General features: G+C 37.2%; 1 protein-coding gene across 5 annotated transcripts; it reads left to right on the forward strand.

Annotated features, from left to right (window-relative positions):
• The first annotated feature begins 62 nt into the window (after positions 1-62).
• LOC141906898 (uncharacterized) lies at positions 63-18179 on the forward strand. 5 transcript variants are annotated; one of them, XR_012619432.1, is made up of 11 exons: positions 63-201; positions 1518-1901; positions 2405-2752; positions 3387-3650; positions 7384-7437; positions 10587-10613; positions 13226-13358; positions 13650-13719; positions 15018-15093; positions 15919-16129; positions 16679-16800. XR_012619432.1 is itself a non-coding variant. In XM_074796361.1 (9 exons), exons 1-9 carry the CDS (start codon positions 153-155, stop codon positions 16802-16804), a joined length of 1455 nt encoding a protein of 484 aa, XP_074652462.1. In that variant the 5' UTR covers positions 63-152; the 3' UTR covers positions 16805-18179. The 5 variants fall into 5 exon arrangements, 3 of the variants coding, with proteins under 3 accessions (XP_074652462.1, XP_074652463.1, XP_074652464.1); XR_012619431.1 differs by having other exon boundaries at positions 15018-16129; XM_074796361.1 differs by lacking the exons at positions 15018-15093; positions 15919-16129 and having other exon boundaries at positions 16679-18179.
• Positions 18180-20733: the final 2554 nt, after the last annotated feature.

Consider the following 20733-nt stretch of genomic DNA (forward strand, 5'->3'; position numbering starts at 1 on the left):
TGCGAACGGATCTGAATTTTAGTCAACAAAGGCCAGCGCATTTCTGAATGAGTCACTAGACCCCCACTCTCTGCGCTGACATTCCTTCTTCAGGACATTCATTAAACTCGCTTTAAATCGTTGGAACGGTCTATTCTGCGTGATATTTCGCCATGGATATTATGTACGCGTGTTTATTTGTATTTCTGTGTATCACTAAAGGTAATTATCAGTTTCTGTTGAGAGTCCTCCATTAATTTTTCTTGATGATGTAAATTACTAATGTCTATTTATTAATGGATGAGACCTGTTTTTCTGGGATATTTTGCTTACTATTTTGGGGCACATACCTCATTTATGTCTTAACAGAATGCCAAAAATCGCGGACAACAACTGAATATCCGATATTATTCCAGTTCTGTACCGATTAGATGGATTGGCAAAAAGACTCATTAAGTCCAGTTGAATGAGAGAGAAAATCCTCCATTTTGTGAAATTTCTTGGATTTGAACATTGTTACCATGCCTACGCCACCCTGATTTAGTTGTTGAGACCCCACAAGAAAAATAACTTCATTTTGTAGGCATGGTGACAATGTAAAAATTCAAGAAATTTCACAAAATGGAGCATTTTCTCTCTCATTCAACTGGACTTTAGGAGTCTTTTTGCCAATCCATCTAATTGGTACAGAACTGGAAATATATCGGATATTCAGTTGTTGTCCGCGATTTTTGGCATTCTGTTAAGACATAAATGAGGTATGTACCCCAAAAAGTAAGCAAAATATCCCAGAAAAACAGGTCTCATCCATTAATAAATAGACATTAGTACTACGAGTTACGACAGCAAAAAACGTCCCACCGCATTATTAACAATTTCTTGAGTTGAGAGTAACATTGGATTCATTTCGACAAGATAAATGAAGGGAAGGCCAAAAATTAACGACAACACCCCTCACAACAAAAATAAACGCAGGCTCTCACAAATTCAAATTAATTTTTTCTTATTTAGAAGGGCCTATTTAGAAACACCTAGCTATAGGCCTAATTTTAGATAGGTATTCCTGCAATAATAATTTTGTATGATGTACGGTAAATACAAAATAGCGTAAACACATTGTTGCAACTACTAAGCCTATGGTATTTATCTACCGTTATCTTTAGCCACACTGATTCCTGCCTCTGAAATTTGAATCTTAAAACTACAACTATCCTGGAATTAACCTACACGATTCTGCGGTTAGGTGTCCAAAATGGTTATGTAACCTTACTATCATCCTAATCCTTAGATTAACACTATAGCCGTGAGGAATCGAAAAGGGACCGAAACTGCAGTTTGACCAGTTGGGCGCAGTCATAAGGCCCAGGGTCCATACACAAAGATCGAACTAGCGAAGTGTATTTAATTGCAAATTGTGGCCAATTTTCATCACAAATCCCAATTTATCCTGGCGGTGGTAATATGGATCCATAAACTGACCATCAAAACTGGTGCCACGTAGTAGCAGTCTTCTGAGTGAAACTTTCTTTTCTTTTCAGGGCTTCTGTTAGTAGACGCGCAGCAGTTGACTGCCTCGGTACTAGTTTCTCCGCCGACGCAAATAAAAGGCGACAAAACGACATTGATATTGACGTATGAACCAAAGTCGACACTGTCCACAAACATAAATGTTCAAATAAAGAAAGTTATAGTGTCGCCTAATAAGAATGAAATGGAAAACGTGGCAACTTTTAAAGGAGCAAGTAATGTGCTGGATTCTAGTCCTAAGTTCAGTCACCTACAGCTTGAATCGGTTGATAGCAATGGCATTAGATTGAAGTTCCAGCCAACAAACTTTTCAGATTCAGGCTCTTATCAGGCAACATTTGTGCGCATGTCAGATTTTGATACATTCATGGCTGCGTTCAGCATAGATGTTCAAGGTAAATGCAACCATACAGAAACCCATTCATTTGTTCATTCTTTTTCCCGTGCTTTCCTCAAATCATTTGAATCGGACTAATTTTGTGTTATTGAATGAACCCTGAAACAGAGTAGTTCGGTTGACAAATACAAATTCTAGTAGACTCGTGAACACCACTTCATCTTGATAAAGTATAAAATAATTTGTTATCGAGGCTGAAAAGTATATTCTTCAATTGAATGTAAAATCCCACCCACAATTGTCGAAAGGCTAGAAGGTTTATTCAAAATACAAGAAATATTTCGGGTGGTTGCTACACATGCTTCTTCATTCTAAAAATCATTTTACATGCGGATATTATGATCTTACTGATTCATTGTTCAATTGAATCCATAATGATGAGTTGAACTTATATAAATCAGGTCGATAAAATTATTCACCCTCGTGGAGCTGGCTGCACCATCCATGCTGTCGCAATTAGATCTCTGAAGCTCATAAGATTTGTCTCTGTTTGTTTTTCAGCTTACCCCGGTAGACCGACGATAACCGTTAACAATCAAGTCGCTACCGAAAACGACAGTAACTTGATGATTACTTGCGTCGGAAACGTCGGTAAAACCGCGACAACGGGAACCGTCCGTATGTTCACAAAGATGCAGTTCGAAACCGTGTTCAGGCAGATTCCAAACGGAGACGTGCAGACGCAGAGCGTGTTAAACCCGGATGGAACGACAACGATCACCGCTTCAGTTTTCACCGGCGTCGTCACATATCAGATGAATAAGGCGATATATCGCTGTCAAACGGAAAATAGTTTATTAAGCGCGAACGAGGAACGTTACTCGGCTGACGTGACGCTGAATGTCCAATGTAAGTTTATGTTGGTATTTTTTTCAGGACAGTGTGAATTCCCCTCCTTAAGTGTACATTTTTGGCTATGTAACCCTTATAAACACGAGTAGAGTTATGAGTACTCGAGTAGCCAATTATTATTTTCTTTTTTGAATTGGGATCTGTGAGCTTTAAATAATAGGCTCTAATGTTACAGGAATTGCAAAACCCTTTAGAAATAGGGCACGATTTGTACAATTATATAGTAAGAGTACTCCACTAATCCGCCATTGTCATACCCTGCTACCGCTTCATAGATTGGTATCTCAGTTTGATTTACGTTTCTAATCATGAAAACACAGAATTCACTCATTAGCACTCAGGAATTTCACTATGTAGTGTCAATTACTCCTCAGAAAATTGAGTGCTAATGGGTCAAATCAAACATCTTGGTGAAGTCGGGAATTTCATAAATCCTGTCGTGGTAGTTTTTTCTAAGTAAGAGTTTTAGTTGGTATCCCGACGACAAACAATAGTCCCAGGGATGCTTTTAAAATCAAGGCCACCCCCTCAAATGGAGACCTTTTTCAGTTTATCACTTGACGCTTGTAAAGTTATTTGATCGAATTGATGAAATTATTTAAGATGTGTAAATTGATTTTTCTGTTCGCAGATAGAGTACGCGATGTTCGCATTACGCCCGTCGATACAAACGTGCCCCGCAATTCGAGGATTGTGTGCGTCGCTTCGGGTAATCCTGAACCGGCCGTCACGTGGGAGCGAATATCCGGACCTGTATTCGCAGAGATCGCGCCCGGCGTGCTTCAAATACCGCTGACGGCACTGCCAGGAACGCACGAGTATCGATGTAATGCTAAAAATACGGTTAACGGCGGAGTGGCGGTCATCAATAAGTCTTACAAATTCAACATCACCGGTAAGTAATAATGATCACCAACAACGCCTCCTGTACGACAATCATGACACTACTGGCGCGAATGTAAACAGTTTAGTCACTAGATATCACGCCACACATCGCATCCTGATTACATCGAGGCATCTGTTGTTGTTTTTTAATAATACAAATTTACTTCCATAACATTCAATCTGTCACAAAAACAACCGTCGGACTCATCGAAACAATCATACTCGATAATAGGGGACAGGTTCTTCTGCGATGGTGTAGCTGTCAGTCCCCTCTTTATGCCTACCCCTCTAAGATAAAATCACAAGATCCAGTGGCTGATTTTGAAGAACTTGTCACAACCCAGAAGGGCAATTTGATGTTCAAAAATATGAGGCGCACTACTGAACTGAAATGCCCCTACTTGTTGTTGAAAAAAAAATACGGGAAAAGGGCGCTCCAAAGATCCGATAGACTTGCGCAAATCTCCCTGGAGACTATAGCCATCCATATAAAGACTTCAGGTCTCTTGTGCGGAAACGCAGGCATTTTTAAAATGGAAATGTATGACAGTCTTTTACCTGAACCTGCAGGCATATTTTATATAGACATTTTATCGCTACTTGCGGAAAATCACTTCATGAAGTCTTCACCCATAAACAGGTGATTGATACTAGGAACCAAATATGGAAAAATATTCATATCAAAATGTCCGTCCGTGTGATAAACTGTTAGCTAATTATTATTGGCATTTTGACAGAAATCTGGCCGATATTTCGCGAATAGTACGAATAAACGGAAAATTAGGTCATTTTCATCATCCTCGTTAATTATCATCACCGGGGCCTATACCAGCGCGAGTGCGATAATTATGTTGATTATCAATGATGATAGGTCACGCATATTTAAGGGTTAAATGTCGCTTAACGAGATAGAGAGAAGATATTATTTATTAGGACAAACGTCGTAATTTCGTGTTAATTGAAATATACCGAAATTAGGTAAGGATATAATTATGACTGAATAAACGTCATCATCTTTTATCATAATGTACTTGATGGTGAATCTAATTGATAGAGTTGGGCACTGTGCCGGCTATAAATCCTAGTCCCCGAATTCGTCTCTGGTTAAAATACCAGGCTGTTGACCTTGTCAGATACAGTAACCCACGCCTTACTCGGACGTGGTCAACTCTGACAAAAATCAGTTTGACTCTAATGTATTTTCATATCTTTAACTTGGATTTTGTTTATCTCAGACCAATTTTGCTGGTCCCAGTTTATCTCAAGTAAGGCATTTATTTTCAATCCTAAAGAAAAACTCAATTAGGAAATCTGTTAGTTTCAATCATATAGGTCTGTAGTATTAAGTATTTCATTTTAATGTGAATTAATAGTATTTTTATAGTAATTGTCCTTGCTCTTGATGTGACATGTATTAACTGTGCCGTGTACACATACAACTATTCAAGTGAAAACCTGCCTTCATGCACACCGCTCCCGCGTACAATAGAATTTAGTACCGTTTTTACTGGTGAAAGAATGATTTAAGTACGAACAAAAATTTCGTCTATTGTTTCGCCTCTAGCAATAGCAGGGGGGGGTTGCTCTGCTAAAAATACGTTCAGAGCTTGATCAAAATTTTTTTTAGGCGATTGTTTTCAAGTACCGGTACGTCATACGCTCGGGCAGATTTTAATGCGATATCTCGCGTTGGCGTCGATCAGAGCAATAATACGTTTCTTGTTTGGTATTCAGACTTTTGAATCGGACGTTTTATTGAAAATCGTTACCTCAGATATTCCGGCAGGTGTTCGAGTGTCTCTGTTCATAAATAATTATCGTATATACAAGTGGGACAATACTACTGTCCATGTGCGCGTCGTCGAAGTCCACACGTCAAGACAAACTGTTTTAATACCTACTTTATTATCTTATAGACGCTAGATTTGAAATAGTGTTGTCGATAGAGCGAAAACTGAATCGCGACTAAAACCAAATTCATCCTTGAAAAATAGTATGCCCCCTGTAAAAATCCTGGTAAAAAAGTGACCACTTTCATAAAGACCTGGGGGACCTTCATTCTAGTCAAACAACATACTGTATCAGTTCAGAAAAAAGTGTTGTTATTGTAGATATTAAGATAATCTAAGTTCATTACTTCGGGACTGGTTAAATTCATTATATCTCAACAAGGGAAATGACAAATAGATGTGTTATTTCCTTTTTCAAAGTCAATCCTTGTTCGATTTGTATTCTGGCTGTTATCAGAAATCTGTTAGGCGTAGAGGGCAACAACTAATAAGAACTGTACTCGTTTATTTATACCAATTAGTCATTACTAGCCAGCAGTCATCACGTCCTTATCACGTCCTGTTCTGTGGTTCGGTCTTAAAACAAAACACAATTTTTAACTTAGGAGTAGACTTGGAAGTAAGATAACATTGTTGAGATTTTTGATATAGGCCTAATCATCATCCATAACAGGCCTCTGTAACCTTAATGTCATCGGGATAAGTCTGACTAATGTATTGTGGGGCGTTGTTCGGTAGTGAGTCATTCATTCATTCATTCATTAAAATGACTCTAGGACGCTCTGTTTGTGAGTCGTTGTATCGCAGTGCACCTGTGACTGGTTCACTATATTCTCCTCATCTAGTGTGCAGCAGATTAGATTTACTATACGGCTGTGAAACAAACATCGCAGTGCACCTGTGACTGGTTCACTATATTCTCCTCATCTAGTGTGCAGCAGATTAGATTTACTATACGGCTGTGAAACAAAACCAATAGATCTAACTCAAGATAGCGACAAACCTTTTGAATTTTGCTAGGCCCCCTAGGACAGGGTGGACACTTACCTGGATATCCGGGAAAAGTCGAGGATTAATCAGGGACTTTGGTAGAAAAAAAGCTATAAGTTAGAAATTTGATGAGATTGCTATATCACACGCAGAATCAAACAGTTTCCGTCTATGTCTTTATTTATATGACTGTGTAAATCGATTGGTTCTTAGCAGATCAAGTCAGAGAAAAAGCTACGCCAATAAAGGTCATGCTGTAGGAGTACGTACCTCCTCAATCTTTTAGAAAGATTTTGGCCTCGTTGATCATTTGTAACTCAAAACCATTGAGGGATATATTTTTTCGTAGCATTCCAGTGAATTAAGTCATGATTTAAAGCAGCATTGTTTGTAGATTAGGTTTTTTTTTTCGTGCTTAAAGGTTCGACGTAATTTGCTGCGGGCTGATTTACATATAATGTGATTCAACAATGAGTTTGTGAACGGGAATCAAATTGTAAATATATGCTGATGACCTGTATACATGCACAACTACAGTACATTATCAAAATCAGTTCATTATATTCCCCGCAATAATCTGGAAATACTTCACTACTCGGCAAAAGACAGAAGTACTCGGGGTATGGGAAGTTATATGATTTGAACGTTGGTGCCTACTATTTATTAGTGCTTTTGAGTAGTAGAGGTTATTTCTGAAAATCCTGTATGAATCCCACGAACTATTCTTAATACACACATCTTTAATCTTAATTGTAATATACGGTAACGCATGTCATACTCAAAACACATACCGTCATTTACGTCTCTCTCGTATCAATATAGCACAAAAACATTCTAATGTAGAAATCTATCGGCAAAACGATAACAACAGTAGATACTCTCTCATTTTAGACAGACACACTGCGTATGATCTTCGTTGCATGTTTTATTATTATTTTTTTTCATGTTCTCTATTATTTTCAGCCTTACCGACCACGATACCACCTCCAACAAATAATCCAACTACGCCAAAAACAGGTGATGAAAAATACGCGTGCAGTATGGCTGCGATTCGTCCCCGTCATTTCGGGGGTATTTTGATAACGCCGGATACGACGGAGAACTGCACATAACCTAGCTTCATACACCAAACATAAATCATCATAGGCCTACCTAAATTTGATAAATCTAAAAAAAATGTCATTTTCTTCTATCTGGTAGTAAAGATCTTGAAGATATTGTATAGGCCTAGTAGAGAAGTTTTTGGTGTATGAAGCATGATTTGTAGGTGTATTTAGTGTTTAGATGGGTGTGGAAATGATCTTTTTAGCTGAATAACTTTCACCAGCACGCTTTCATCTTTTAAAGTCTATAACGCTTTACAATCATTAGAACCTCTATATACTCTATGTCTGCATTGATGTGTTTGTGCTTCTCTATTTCTGATGGTGATTTCGTTCAGAATTATTCTGGATTTTGTAATGTTTATGTATAGGTGATGGTTTAATGGACGTATGGACATATACATCATACAACAGGGCCGTACAGATACCCACAACCTCCCGTCCAGGTCCAGTAAGCGTATCTTTCTAGCCGTATTTTTTTCCGCAAGCTATGTTAACATATTACCAACAAATTATGTCATCGGAATTCTGTGAAGGGTAGAAGAATTATTCTATGTTTTATTGGGCTCACTTTCGGCCACTGTTCTACGTGGTAATTCTAAACTCTGGACAGGGCATCTTGGTTCGAGATAAGACTCAAATATCCATACGAGAGAACTCTCGCAATAATTCAAAGATGTACGTGAGGTTCTTGAGGAAAAGAGTATATCATTTGAGTTATGGTTCGGCTAAAGACTATCAGCCATCATCAGGCGTACTCGTATTCATTAACTCAAGAACGTAACATCTTTGGCCGATTTATTGTGGGATTTCTCTCATATGTTAACCTTACACGGATATTATCGTGTATCATCTCGACTTATCAAATATCCACGGATAAAAAACACCAGCATTTATTCATGACCCAATAAATAGAACTATTTATATAACGGCGGGTATGGAAGAACATTTCGATCTCCCCTCAATCTGGTAGGATCAATGATATGTCAAGTGCGTCGGTTTCCTTCCTTGTTTCGACTCGCCTTTCCGCGTTGCGTTGTGACGACCCATTGAACAGTAATCGTAATCGATATATTCTATTCGTTTTGCCGGCGACTAATGCTACGAATGGCAATTAAATTCATTTCAGCCTTTTCAACCTCCGCCACTTTTCCATAATGAATACGGCGATATATGCGCGTGTTAAGCAATCGATTGATGAAAAATTCTCCGATATAGATCAGCCATTCGGAGTTAGAAAGATGATATGGGCCGAGGTGAATAGCATCCGCCCTGCCTTTATTTCCGCAGCGCCTAGAAACAAACTGCCGGAATTCAGGTGTGCGTATTTCACCACCCATCAAACAACAGCACTCATTAATATAACAGCGTTACAAATAATCACTCCTTTTATACAGTACATAATGGTGTTTAGTCTGTCAACGAGAGTTTAATAACTCATTGTAACGAGTGTGTATCTAACATTAGCAGGTTCTCTATGGAATTACATCATCGAGAGTGTTGTCTTGGAACAGGTCTTTAAGTTTCCACCCAGTTTGTTTCCTAGCATAGCGCGCTTTATTAGCCTACGAATTAACTGACATAGTCTTGAATCTCTTACAATATTATAATCGCTAGTCTTCGATTTTGTGTAGACATAAGAAATAAGTGAAGATTTGTTCTCGTTATCAAGTAGTAATAGTACTTGTCCAATGAACCCGCTCTATATTTTACATGCACTGTCTCTACGCATAGGTTGACAAATGGTTGAGGTATTCATTCAATGCTTGAGTAAACAAACCAAACTCGAACACCTCACACATATTTCTCGGTATTGACCGCAGTTCACGGGGAGTTGCTCGCGAACCAGTTTCTCTTATTATACATCCATTGTCGATTTTTTCGAACACTTTCGATCACAACTTTCCTGTTATTTATGAATAGAAGATGAATGGAAATGTACACGAAAAAGAATCTAACGCATTTGCTAATTTTGGACTCGAGCTAAAGCTGGATGCTTTCAAAGTTTGATATTGGATTCAGTTGTTTTTTAGTACTAGTAGGGTTTGATATTACTATTAGTATATTCACCGCTGAACTAACCCTCCTGGCTTCAAAAGCATTCCGAGCACAAATTCTTATGTCATTTAAACAGTAACAAACCTAACAAAGATTTGCCTTAACTGGAAATACTCCACATATATATACATATATCTGTATGTATGTGTGTGTATATGTATATATGTATATATATATATACGTTCTTTTATTACCAGTTACTATATTAGATAATGATTTCGATAACCACCACGCACCAAATACTAATAACACGATAAATCTATTGTCTCGCTGGAGAAATCTCTTTAAAATTCATGTTAATACAAATTCATTACTAGTTTATTCCAGGGGAGCTTTATGCTTAATGAATCAATTGAATCAAAAATAGGCGAATAACAATAATGATCGACATTCTACTAAAGAGTGCATATTCAGTTAGTTATGTAATGAAACTGTAGGGGTCGCCACGTCCTGAGCTCGTCGTCGTTCCTAGGTTGGCGAATGTTCTGAATTCTCTGAATGCGTTGCTGTTCAGATATAAAATCTTGATTTCTTTGACGTCTGATAAAGCTATAGCATTATTGGCGATGAAAGCATTTGTTCTTTAGATATGGTTACTTGAAATAGGCTGTGAATATCTAATTGTCTGGATTAAATTCCGCATCGTGAAGCCAAAGGATGCGATATCTTCAAACATAGCGTCTTCGTGCCTAATGCATATTTTCTCTTGGCCTATATGTGTCATTAATTTTCAATTTTAGGCATCAGCTGAAACCATGCTACCGGTATATAAACTTAGGGAACCTTGTCATTTTCAATGACCCAAGATTAAAATCCTTGTATTCTGACTGAATTTGAATCGTGATGTTTTCTTTGCATTGGCAATTATCTATACTGTTAGGTGATAAGTGAAATCGTGTGATTTCTATATTCTGCGGGTATTTTTGGTTCCTTCCTCCGCCCAAGTATTCCCGGTATATAAAATATATATTGAATATATGAGATTGTCCTCTCTTCTGCTTACAGGAGGAAGTACTGGAGATGATAAAGATGGTATGTATTTATGTACAGCATGCTTACACCCTGATTTCCTTTCCCCGATGACTCGTTTCTTTAAATCTAACACATTTTTTCACGTTCTTTAATGAACGAACATTTTATTTGTTGTAAAATACGTTTTTCTAAAAATCATATCTGGACTACTGTCGATTTCGCATTAAATCGTTCCATTTTCATTTGTAAATGATTCTCTTCGAAAAAATATTTTCGTGGCAGACATTTTTTGAAACATTAGTAATTAATTCTTCAGTTTCCCCGTTAATGCCAAGAAAAACATCGTAAAAGTGTTTGGTTTCACTCGTGAGTTGGCTGTATAAATAAGAATGGAATTTATAACTATACGTTCGATATGTATGAAAAATGTCCAGATATGAACGAACCGGATATAATTGAAGATATTGACACAGCGGGTGATGATCCCTCATTCACCTCGGCAACTAGTCATTGTTTAATATGATAGTTTTTCTGAATGCCCTCGAAAGATGGCAGCACATGGATACGAAATTTACTTCTCGCACGGGAGAAGACTTCATTTAAACTATTGATATAGAATATAGATGAATCTGCGTACTGTATATTGAACTGATGCTTATTCTACTATTTTCACCGGTCAACTTTCACTGTAGTGTTGATTTTAGTTTGTGGCATGTGCGAACTGTAATCTTCATCTTTGTCGCTAGGTGGTGCCACGTGTACGTGTGTATGTCGACTGATATGGCCACCAGGTAACACGCACCACACGTCGATTCTCTATTCACTGTTACTCTCTGTCAGTCACGCTATTCAAAATTCTGATGTCCGATTATTATTATTAACAAGCTATCTTATATACCGTAGAAAATCTTAAACCGCCGATAAATTCAGTCAAGACTGGGCGAGGCCATCGATCAGAATTTTGAATTTTTAGTTCGATTCTCTTCTAGATAGTTATTAAATATCTTGAATATTATCTTTTTAGTTTTAGATTAGTATAAAGTGATTTCACGCACTTACAGGAAACCTTTGATACTAAATCCTTTATCTAGTACGCTGTGTGTTAGGTGCGAGAGGTCGTCCATCATGTGCTGCCATCTATGTTGTGAATTATTCTTTTGCGGCCATATTCTCGCAAAATTACTCCTCCCTTGAGCCTGACGTACTCAGCGCAGGGAAACACGGAAGCAAGAGACAGAAACATGTTTCCGAGCATTTCCTCGTGTCGTGTACGTAAACAAGAAACATGATTTAGGGATCGATGTTTCCGAGATCGAACATGTTTGTTTCCATATTTCCCTGTTTCCGTGCCACGCCTGGTTGGGCTCGATGCAGCGATTCAGACCCTGGGGCTGGTTGCATAGTCATGGCTTAGACTTAAGACCAGTCTAAGACCAACTAAGTTCTATAGCCAATCTAACAGCTTAAGACCAGTCTTAAGATTTAAGACCACTTTTGGACTTAAGTCACAACTGTGCAACTTGCCCCAGGTGACATTGCAAGATTCTGGTATCGTATAGTGACAGTCTCATACAGCCATCAGGTTCAAATCTCTGCTGAGAGGATACTTTTTCAATACTATAAGATACATTATGGAATATGTACTCTTTGTTTTGCACTTCAATACATGTTTGATAATAATAATAATAATACATTGTCCCCCTATCATTCTTGAATCGTACTGACTTCCATTAATTTTGAATTTATAACAGATGATGATGCCCGACCTATCATGTATTATCATAATTTCGAAGCTGGTACTGTAAACATTGAAATCTACTCGGGCTATGTTTTCTCTTTATGTTATCTTGTATTTTCTATTCAATGCCGAGCTGCGTACGCAAAATGCTACCTATAATACTAAAGTTTATAACGATAGGTAACGAATTGCTGCTACTTTGCATGGATTTCTTTTATTTCAATTGAAATAATGATGAAGATTCTTGCGAATTTCATTTTATTTAGAATTTCAAGCCACATTTTAGCAGTCTTTCAACTTATTTATTGTTTTTATCTGACCATCTTAAAATCAGAAATCTTACCGGTATTTTTTAAAGAATTTCTTTATTTATGATCTTTCACATTTCATGATGCATGATTTCAAAAGAATATTTTGTTTAAGATAGACTTAAGCCCAACATCCTCTCTAGTTCATTCCGGTAGTTTTATGAATAATTGAATTAGTTTTTCATTGATGTATATATTCATATATGGTCCTCACGATTTCACACAGTAACTTAAAGGCATTTTGCACAACGGTGTTGTCCGCAACAGGTTTTAGGGGGGCAGCCATCCCTTTCATTTTTACATCTTCCCCTCTGCAAATCAGCCACCCCTTATAAAATATCTGCTGCCCCTAAGAGAGTAGATGTCAATATTTGATCTATGCTGATAAACTGCTTTGAAATATATGTGAAAAATAGATGACTAAATGAAAATTTAGCCCTGCTGCTTCAGCAGCCACAATTTTATGATGCAGACCCTTTAAAATTCCAGCATATGGAAAACACGGAACATGTGTCCTGAAAAATTGCCTTTATTTTAAGACTTTACGCTGTCTTAGGATTATGAACGTTTTAAATAGCCGCCAGCATTCATTATTTACATCGATTTTGTTTTGGTTTCTATTTTAGGTACAGTTTTGTACGCTTCAATAGGCGGTGTATTGGGAGGTTTAGTTTTGGTGGCTCTCATTATTCTAATTATATACTTCTGTTGTATTCGGCGTCGTAAACAGCCCCCGTTTAACGAAGATCAAGAAAAAGGGTAAGAAATCAGTTTGAATTTTTCTATCCTTTCCTGATTTGCCATTCAATCATCCAACACAAGCTCACGCTAACAGTCTCTTCATTGGTCTATTAGACCGCCCAAGTTTTCTTGGGCAGATAGGTGACCGCTGGGCGGCCACCTGTCCGGCCGGTCAAGAAATCTTGAACGGTGTCAACAGGGTTTGTGTAGGCGTGAGCTTCGGCATGAGGCAATCGAACCCTGGTAAGCAAGGATGCATTTAATAGGCTTCGTATGTATTGTATTCGCTCTATTTCTGTTTATTTGTAGAACCATGGCCAATAATAACGCTCCCGTCGGTAAATATGATATTGATATGGACGAAAAGCCAGCAACCGATGTAAGTATGAAACGTTGTCACCTGTTTTCTCCCTCCCTAATAATCTTTCCTCCTGACAGGAGTCGGATTGATATCAGAAATATGAAATACTAATGTAGAATCGTGGAAGATTTTAACAATCTGTATAAAATCATGGAAAGGTGTGAAAAATTTACGAAAAGTGTCTCATCAAAATAGTTTGATCCCTTTTTGCAATATACTGTGGTGCTCCGGAATATGCTGTGGGATTTATCCAGCGCAGAAGCTGTGGATAAGTTTGTAAGAAATTTTAAGTTTTCATCCGTACAGATTGTGATCAGTAACTGCTTGTTTTTGTTAACTACAAATTTCCAAATACCTTGAAGAAATAATGCGAAAAAATCCTGGTATTTTCTTGTGATAAATGAAAGCCAATTGGAAGCAGTTAAAATAATGTGAAAATTCCAGAGTTCATCAATCTGACTCCTGCTACATGAAAATCACGATTTAAGCATGAAAATCTGATTTACCTCTAATCCGTTTATATATACGAACGTATAGAACATCGCTGTAGTTCCCGGTACGGTGCGATTAATATCGAGCAGTCGATTTACGAGCGGCGATTTCAGCGACCCGGGATTCAGTCATTATCAGTTATCTTCATCGCATCCGGGAGCGGGAGCGGTAGCTGCATCGACCTACGACTCGAACAGCGACGTACATAGCAGTACGCACGACTCCAGTACGCAGTATAGCACGCGCGACTTGGTCGACGACGTCGACCCGGAGGATAACGACGATACACCGACGGTCAGTTACACAAACTTACCGAATGATCCGTCTCCCGAACCGGAGAATGTTGCGCCAGCAGGTGGAAATGAACGGGACGATGTCGATAACACTACGGATGCCGCTGCTAGCGACGCTGCTAGTACGAATGATTCCTTCACCGAAACCCCGGACATGGGTCGACGACGCACTTTATTATACAACTATTTAGTGTAAATGTTTACTCATTGGTTTTGCTGCGGTGTCCGGGAATTTTATCGTCAAGTTTTCAGCAGTTCGCTCTTTTCAGTCGTTCTTTAGTTTTTGTAGCTAGCTTCGCTTATGGACCAGTTATATAATTTGGTTTAGATGTGAACCTAGCTCAAAAATAGTAAAAAACTTTTCAATGAAAACTGTCTATTGTACTTTATATCATGATTCAGATTCGCTAAATTTCATTCTTTTTAATTCATTTTCTTCATTTTCATCTTTCTTCGTTTTGTTATTCTTTTTTTGCAGTCTGTTTTTTCAAAAAATTATTTTTTGTTTGCATTGTTTTTTATTATTTCTAGGAGCCATTATTGATAACCGAAGTGGTGAACTAAGACTGTGCCTGGCTTGCGTCATTCTATCTATATATCATTGTTTGTATGTTCCATCCATCTCTCAAACATATCCGAGGATTAAATGAAATTGTTTGTTTGCATTCAAAAATCTGCATCCGAGAATGATAGTCGAGCTTGATTTTGCTCAGTTTTCAATGCATGATCACTCGATCTCTGACCTCCGTTCAGTTTCACCTGAATCCATCTCTGAATGTATATCTTCTATGCAAGATCTCTGATATAATCTAATACATCTATAATCTAGTACATCTTTTTAAGCAGCCATTCTTTGCTGATGCTGCGGCAAAACAAACAGTCTCATTTCTTGTATTGGCTTTCTAGTAACGGCTTCTGTAGCTATAGGGTATAGGCGCCTGTCAGCTAACATACTTAGTTCATTTCATCTACCCTTGTTAGCGTTTTGAACTTTATGGAATCTTGAGACTCTGCCACAGTATAGAGGCCCAGGTGAACAGCTTTTGTATTTAGCTAATAAGAAGTTGTGTTATGCTTTAGTATGTGATATACATGTATAATGAGAATTTTGATTGCCTGAGTATGTCATTGCGTGGTAATACTGTACAGTCAACCGGTCTACTAGAGCAGTGGTTTCACTGGCGCCATCTAGTTCAGAATTCTGCAAGGGAAGATGAATTCATAAAGATAATTAACATAAAAACTACCTATCATTTCATCGTTAAAACGAACACAACGCCACATAGATGTAAATCAAGTAACTTAGGTTCAGGTCACATTAATCCTATAAAGATAACGATATTCATGTATAAATAAGATGTTTTCATCCGGATTTATTGAATTGCTTCGTGCAGTTTATTGTCGTGTGTATTTTTTGCACTTTATTTTATAGTTAGTAATTTTCATGAGGCTTCGCGCACTACTAACTTACCGTAAACTCAGAGCGGATCTTTTCGAAACTGAAATCGCGGAGCGATGGCAGATCATATGAACGTGAAATTTCGGGGCGCATAGCAGCAGCCAAGTTTCAGTTCACCATTTCGCGTGATTACGTTAAAGCTATAATGATGATGATGGATGAAATAAGATATCTTCACTTTCAGGTTTTGTCTATCATATATAGAGATATGGCGCTTATGTATTTCTTGTGTAGATTTTGAGAATGATAAACGATGTAGTGCTCGTGGACATCGCTCTCTTCTAAAAGGAAAAAACTGCTCGTCGAATAGTAGATTCCTACCTTTATCGCAGAGGAACCTCGAATCAAACAATATTTGACCCAAAAAATAAGAAAATTTTATTCATCTTTGATCAGTTGTAAAAACCAATTTACACCATGAATTGAGGTTCCGCTGTATCGGCATGTTGTATATTCATAAAACTTGACGATGTACGGTAGATTTCCCCTTACTCCGATTACATTGGGGAAGTAAAATGGTTTTAGTAAAAGCAAATTTCTTCCAAGCACGATCAGCGTAGGAAGGAATCTACTGTACGGACTATGATGTTACCATCAAAATTTAATCGATCCTTCTAATTTTATCGCAAACTAAAACATAAGGAGCCATTGTTCCATTGTAGTTGCTATACTACCCTTTCGCGTTGTTTTATCATCACAAGCGTTACGACAAAGTTTTTGTTTCTCATTTCAGCCCAAACATCTAAACGCCGAAAATCTGGTGTACGCCGATCTGGCGATGGACGACACGCCGCGCAGTCGAAAACCAATACAAGTAATAGACGATCGCGTGGATTACGCCGATATTCGCCGAGTATGAGTTTGTTCTGCCTTGCCCCCCGAAAATCCCTGGATAGAAAAAACTATCGACAAGTTTCACTCAGACGCCAGTTCAAACTGTTATCGATGATATACTAATGACAGCTACGTGTATATGTGTCTGCAGTCAGTCGCATTTTTTTTTTTTATACGAACAGTTTTTATATTGGAAAAGAACGAATACGCGGAGAAAGGAACGGGTCACGCCCTGAGAATGATTCAGCGATGCGTAGATCGAGATCAGCGAGATGCGAATGAAAGACGTCTGATGAATGGACCGACACCGAACGGGTTCAGAAATCGACACGTTTGTTTTAAAACTTAAACTTCCGCCATGCGAAAGTCATAAATCATTCTGTGCTATGCATGTTTAAGATATAAGTAGTATAGTGTATATGAATTGAACGACAGCCGAATCGTTTATTAACACTCTCTCGGCTGTCTGTCCGGTTCTATTTTTTATAACCGGTAAAAAACAAACAACATTTCGTCCACTAATTCCACAGTTGAAGAATAAATGGTTTAATTATTTTTGAGAAAATTTGACACATTCCTAAATGTTCTTTGACCTCTGATGAATTATATTTTTAACAGGTTTGTCTTGATTTTGATAAATCCGTTGTCGCGACATTTCGATGTTGACCGACACAATTTTAGCAATAATTACTAGGAATTCATCGTTTTGATAATCTGACTGTGACATCGATTCTAGATCATTCATTTGTCCCTTAAACGTGGACACTAAATATAAATATTTGTAGTTGCAGACATATTAACGATGCTACTCCAACATGTCTTCATTCGTCATTGATTTTATACTGACTGCTGAAGTTAGGTATATGTTTTTAACAAAATAAAACTCGATAATATGATAGTTACTCAAATTTTCAATATGATGTCAATTCAATAGCTATGTTTGTATATATGACTGATGCTTCTAGTATGAACTGATAATTTGAGGAGAATGATTTTGAGAATACATTCCGTTGCCATCATGTGCCTACAATTGTGCAGGTAGATTTTGTTACTGATTCTGCTCCAACCCCGGGACAACCCTTGTCACGAGTAGTCCTTATTTCATAGCTATTCGATATTAAACGGTAATCACATTCAATTCAGTAAAACAGATTTGCAGTGAAATTCAATTTTATGAAAAAAAATATGAAATAGCGTTCATTTATTGGCGCAGTCTTCCTAAACACTCAAAACATGAATTCTTGTCGTAGAAGAAAAGAAAACTACTTTAAACTCACTCATTTCATTTCATTGACATCTGTATAAAGTGAAAACTGTAAATACTAACTATATTTTGTATAAAATCAGTATTATTTTGTTTATGGTCATGTTTACTGTATATTATAATGATATTATTATTATTATTATTATTATTATTATTATTATTATTATCATTTCTAATAGGATTTATACATAGCATGGTGATTTAGGTATTTTGTATACTCTCAATATTCTCCCTTCAAATGATTTTATACGAAAACATTTTATGATACTACGTTATAATGTTGCCATCTTCGACTAACTGTTCCATCCATATAGAGCATGTCTGTGGTGATATACACGAATGATGTCCTGTCATATTTTAGCGATCGCTTGACAAATTTTTTTACGCCAATTCCAATACGTGTAGTACATCTTTCCTAAACAGTCCAAGTAGTATATTTTTAGAAAGCAATTTTGCTTATCCCGGCCAATTGAGGATATTCAAGCACTGTGGTAGTTCTGAATTTGGAAGTTCAAGTTATTGGTATGCTGGTAATTTGTACGATATGATATTTTGGAAACCTCGACAGCCTGCATCGGGCATTTCAAATTTCTTTTCAACACTGCTTCGAAATGCTGCCCTACTCAAGCTATCATTGGCTCCGCACGCTTGATGACGAAAATAAGAATATGACAATCAGAATTCTAAATAACCGATGGTTAACATACAACTTAGTATGAAGGGTATATACTTGGTATCGATAGAATACAAGAATGAATCTATGTAGAATAATAATCTCTGTGAATAATAATCCATCCATCCACACCTCACTTATCTGTCCATGTATTGTATGTCTTTCTGCGTTTACTATAAATTCTATCCGTATTTAATACATGTTGATATTCCATTGTTGTATATTTTTACATCCGTTCAGTTCAAATATTCACTAGGATAGGCAAGTACAAGTACAGTTGTTCTACCTCCTTGAAATATGCGAATTTCTCTAGAAAAATTTATACGTACAAGAACACTCATGTACCATATATAATCTAATTAAGTAGATATTTCCCCAATTTCATTGCTCTTTTGAAATTGGCGCATCGGTATCAAGTTATGGTTAGAAATCCTGGATATTTTCGATCAGACACAGTTTTAATATTCTTTTAATTGGTGTAGTTACGCTAGTGTATTTTTGGCACCGCTTCTTTGTGTTTTAGACTGTACTTTCATACTCGCATTATTTATTGTAAAAACTTGTAATGTAGCTTAAATATTGTAAAGAATTGTGGAATAAACCATGTTTTAATTATTCATAAGAATTGTATTTTCTCATATCACTTTTGAAGGTTTCACTGTTGTTCAATCATTGGGAGACTTGAAGCTTCATGGAGGCTGTGGTGCAGTCTGGAGCTAAGACGGAGAGCCGACATGACGCTATATATGATTATGAATATGGCGACTTCTGAGTTGGAACGAAACAACTGGAGGCCCTTATCGCTTCCGGAAATACATAAACCCCTAGAAGATGGATATATTTGAAATATATTCACAATCCTTCTTGACTAATAGAAATTATATTCATTAGTTTGTAGCATACAAAGAATAAATCAAGATCACTTTGATAAACTACACACACACACACGCCACATGGCCTTCGAATAGGTGTAATCTACAAGAAAAGTGGACAGGGCATGGTTCGCCGATCTCTGAAAAAAAGTTATGCAAGACCTTTTGAAATGAATGATTTAAGTGGAAAAGAAAATGCGTGTTCAAATTACCTCTCTGTAAAGGAACGCCTTCAACTTAAATCTCACATAATGTTAAGAATCCAGTTTCCTTTTGCTTTGTGATGATCAAGCAACGTCCCATAGCCAAACATATTTCTCGTTATAATTATTGCTAGTATTTTATGAATCAAATATGGTGGCTAATTCGGGCCATGTAAGAAACATTATTCGTGCAATACGCCATGCAAGAACAAAATTATCGCGCGGAACCGAAACTATGTACGTTGAACGAGTTACTTTCGAAACGGAGGCAAAAATTAAGGTTTTGAGCGGCACACAAAACGAAACGCTTTTTCACATGGCTTATTGCACGAAATACCATTTTTACTTAGCCCGAATCAGCCATCATAATCTAAGAACAGTGCATTTAATGAAATATGATATAGATTTACATATTGTTCAGATGTTGGAAAATGAATAAATTCTGACCTGAGACACTGTAGAATAGTGCGAATGCGACATTAGATATTCGACACATCGTGGCAAACATAATCCATCCCGTCGACTCGTCAATTCGTATACGTACAACGCGAAGATTCGTATAATTTCGAAATTCGATCAATGAATGAATAAATGTGACGTTTCGTTGGAAACGTAAGTTAAAGCTTTTACTAAAGAATTTTCCATTTATGTGTCTACGTGATAAAAACAACCGTGTATATGCCGTTATACAATTTACGCCATAAGTATCATTAAACAATACAGTTAAATTCCTTCGTAAAGAATCCACTGGGACCAACAGGAAACATGGCGTTATGATAAATTTGCCGTTACAAAGAATGGTAATTTATATTGAATTTTAGTTGTTCTCTGAAAAATGTTGGCGTTAAGCGAGCAATGGTATTGATGCATTATAATGGACTTTGACCGTGAAATCATATGTAAAGACTCCTAAAGACTTTCATTTTCTTTTATTGACGAAAT

Source organism: Tubulanus polymorphus, chromosome 6 (genome assembly GCF_964204645.1).
Source record: "Tubulanus polymorphus chromosome 6, tnTubPoly1.2, whole genome shotgun sequence".
Lineage (NCBI taxonomy): Eukaryota > Metazoa > Nemertea > Palaeonemertea > Tubulaniformes > Tubulanidae > Tubulanus > Tubulanus polymorphus.

Bases quoted from the DNA above. Each gene is read 5' to 3' on its own strand.
- LOC141906898 (XM_074796361.1), top strand. From the start codon at position 153: ATGGATATTATGTACGCGTGTTTATTTGTATTTCTGTGTATCACTAAA. The intron at 1,902-2,404 runs GTAAATGCAACC...TTTGTTTTTCAG, and splicing joins GTTCAGCATAGATGTTCAAG to CTTACCCCGGTAGACCGACG. The intron at 10,614-13,225 runs GTATGTATTTAT...TTTCTATTTTAG, and splicing joins TACTGGAGATGATAAAGATG to GTACAGTTTTGTACGCTTCA.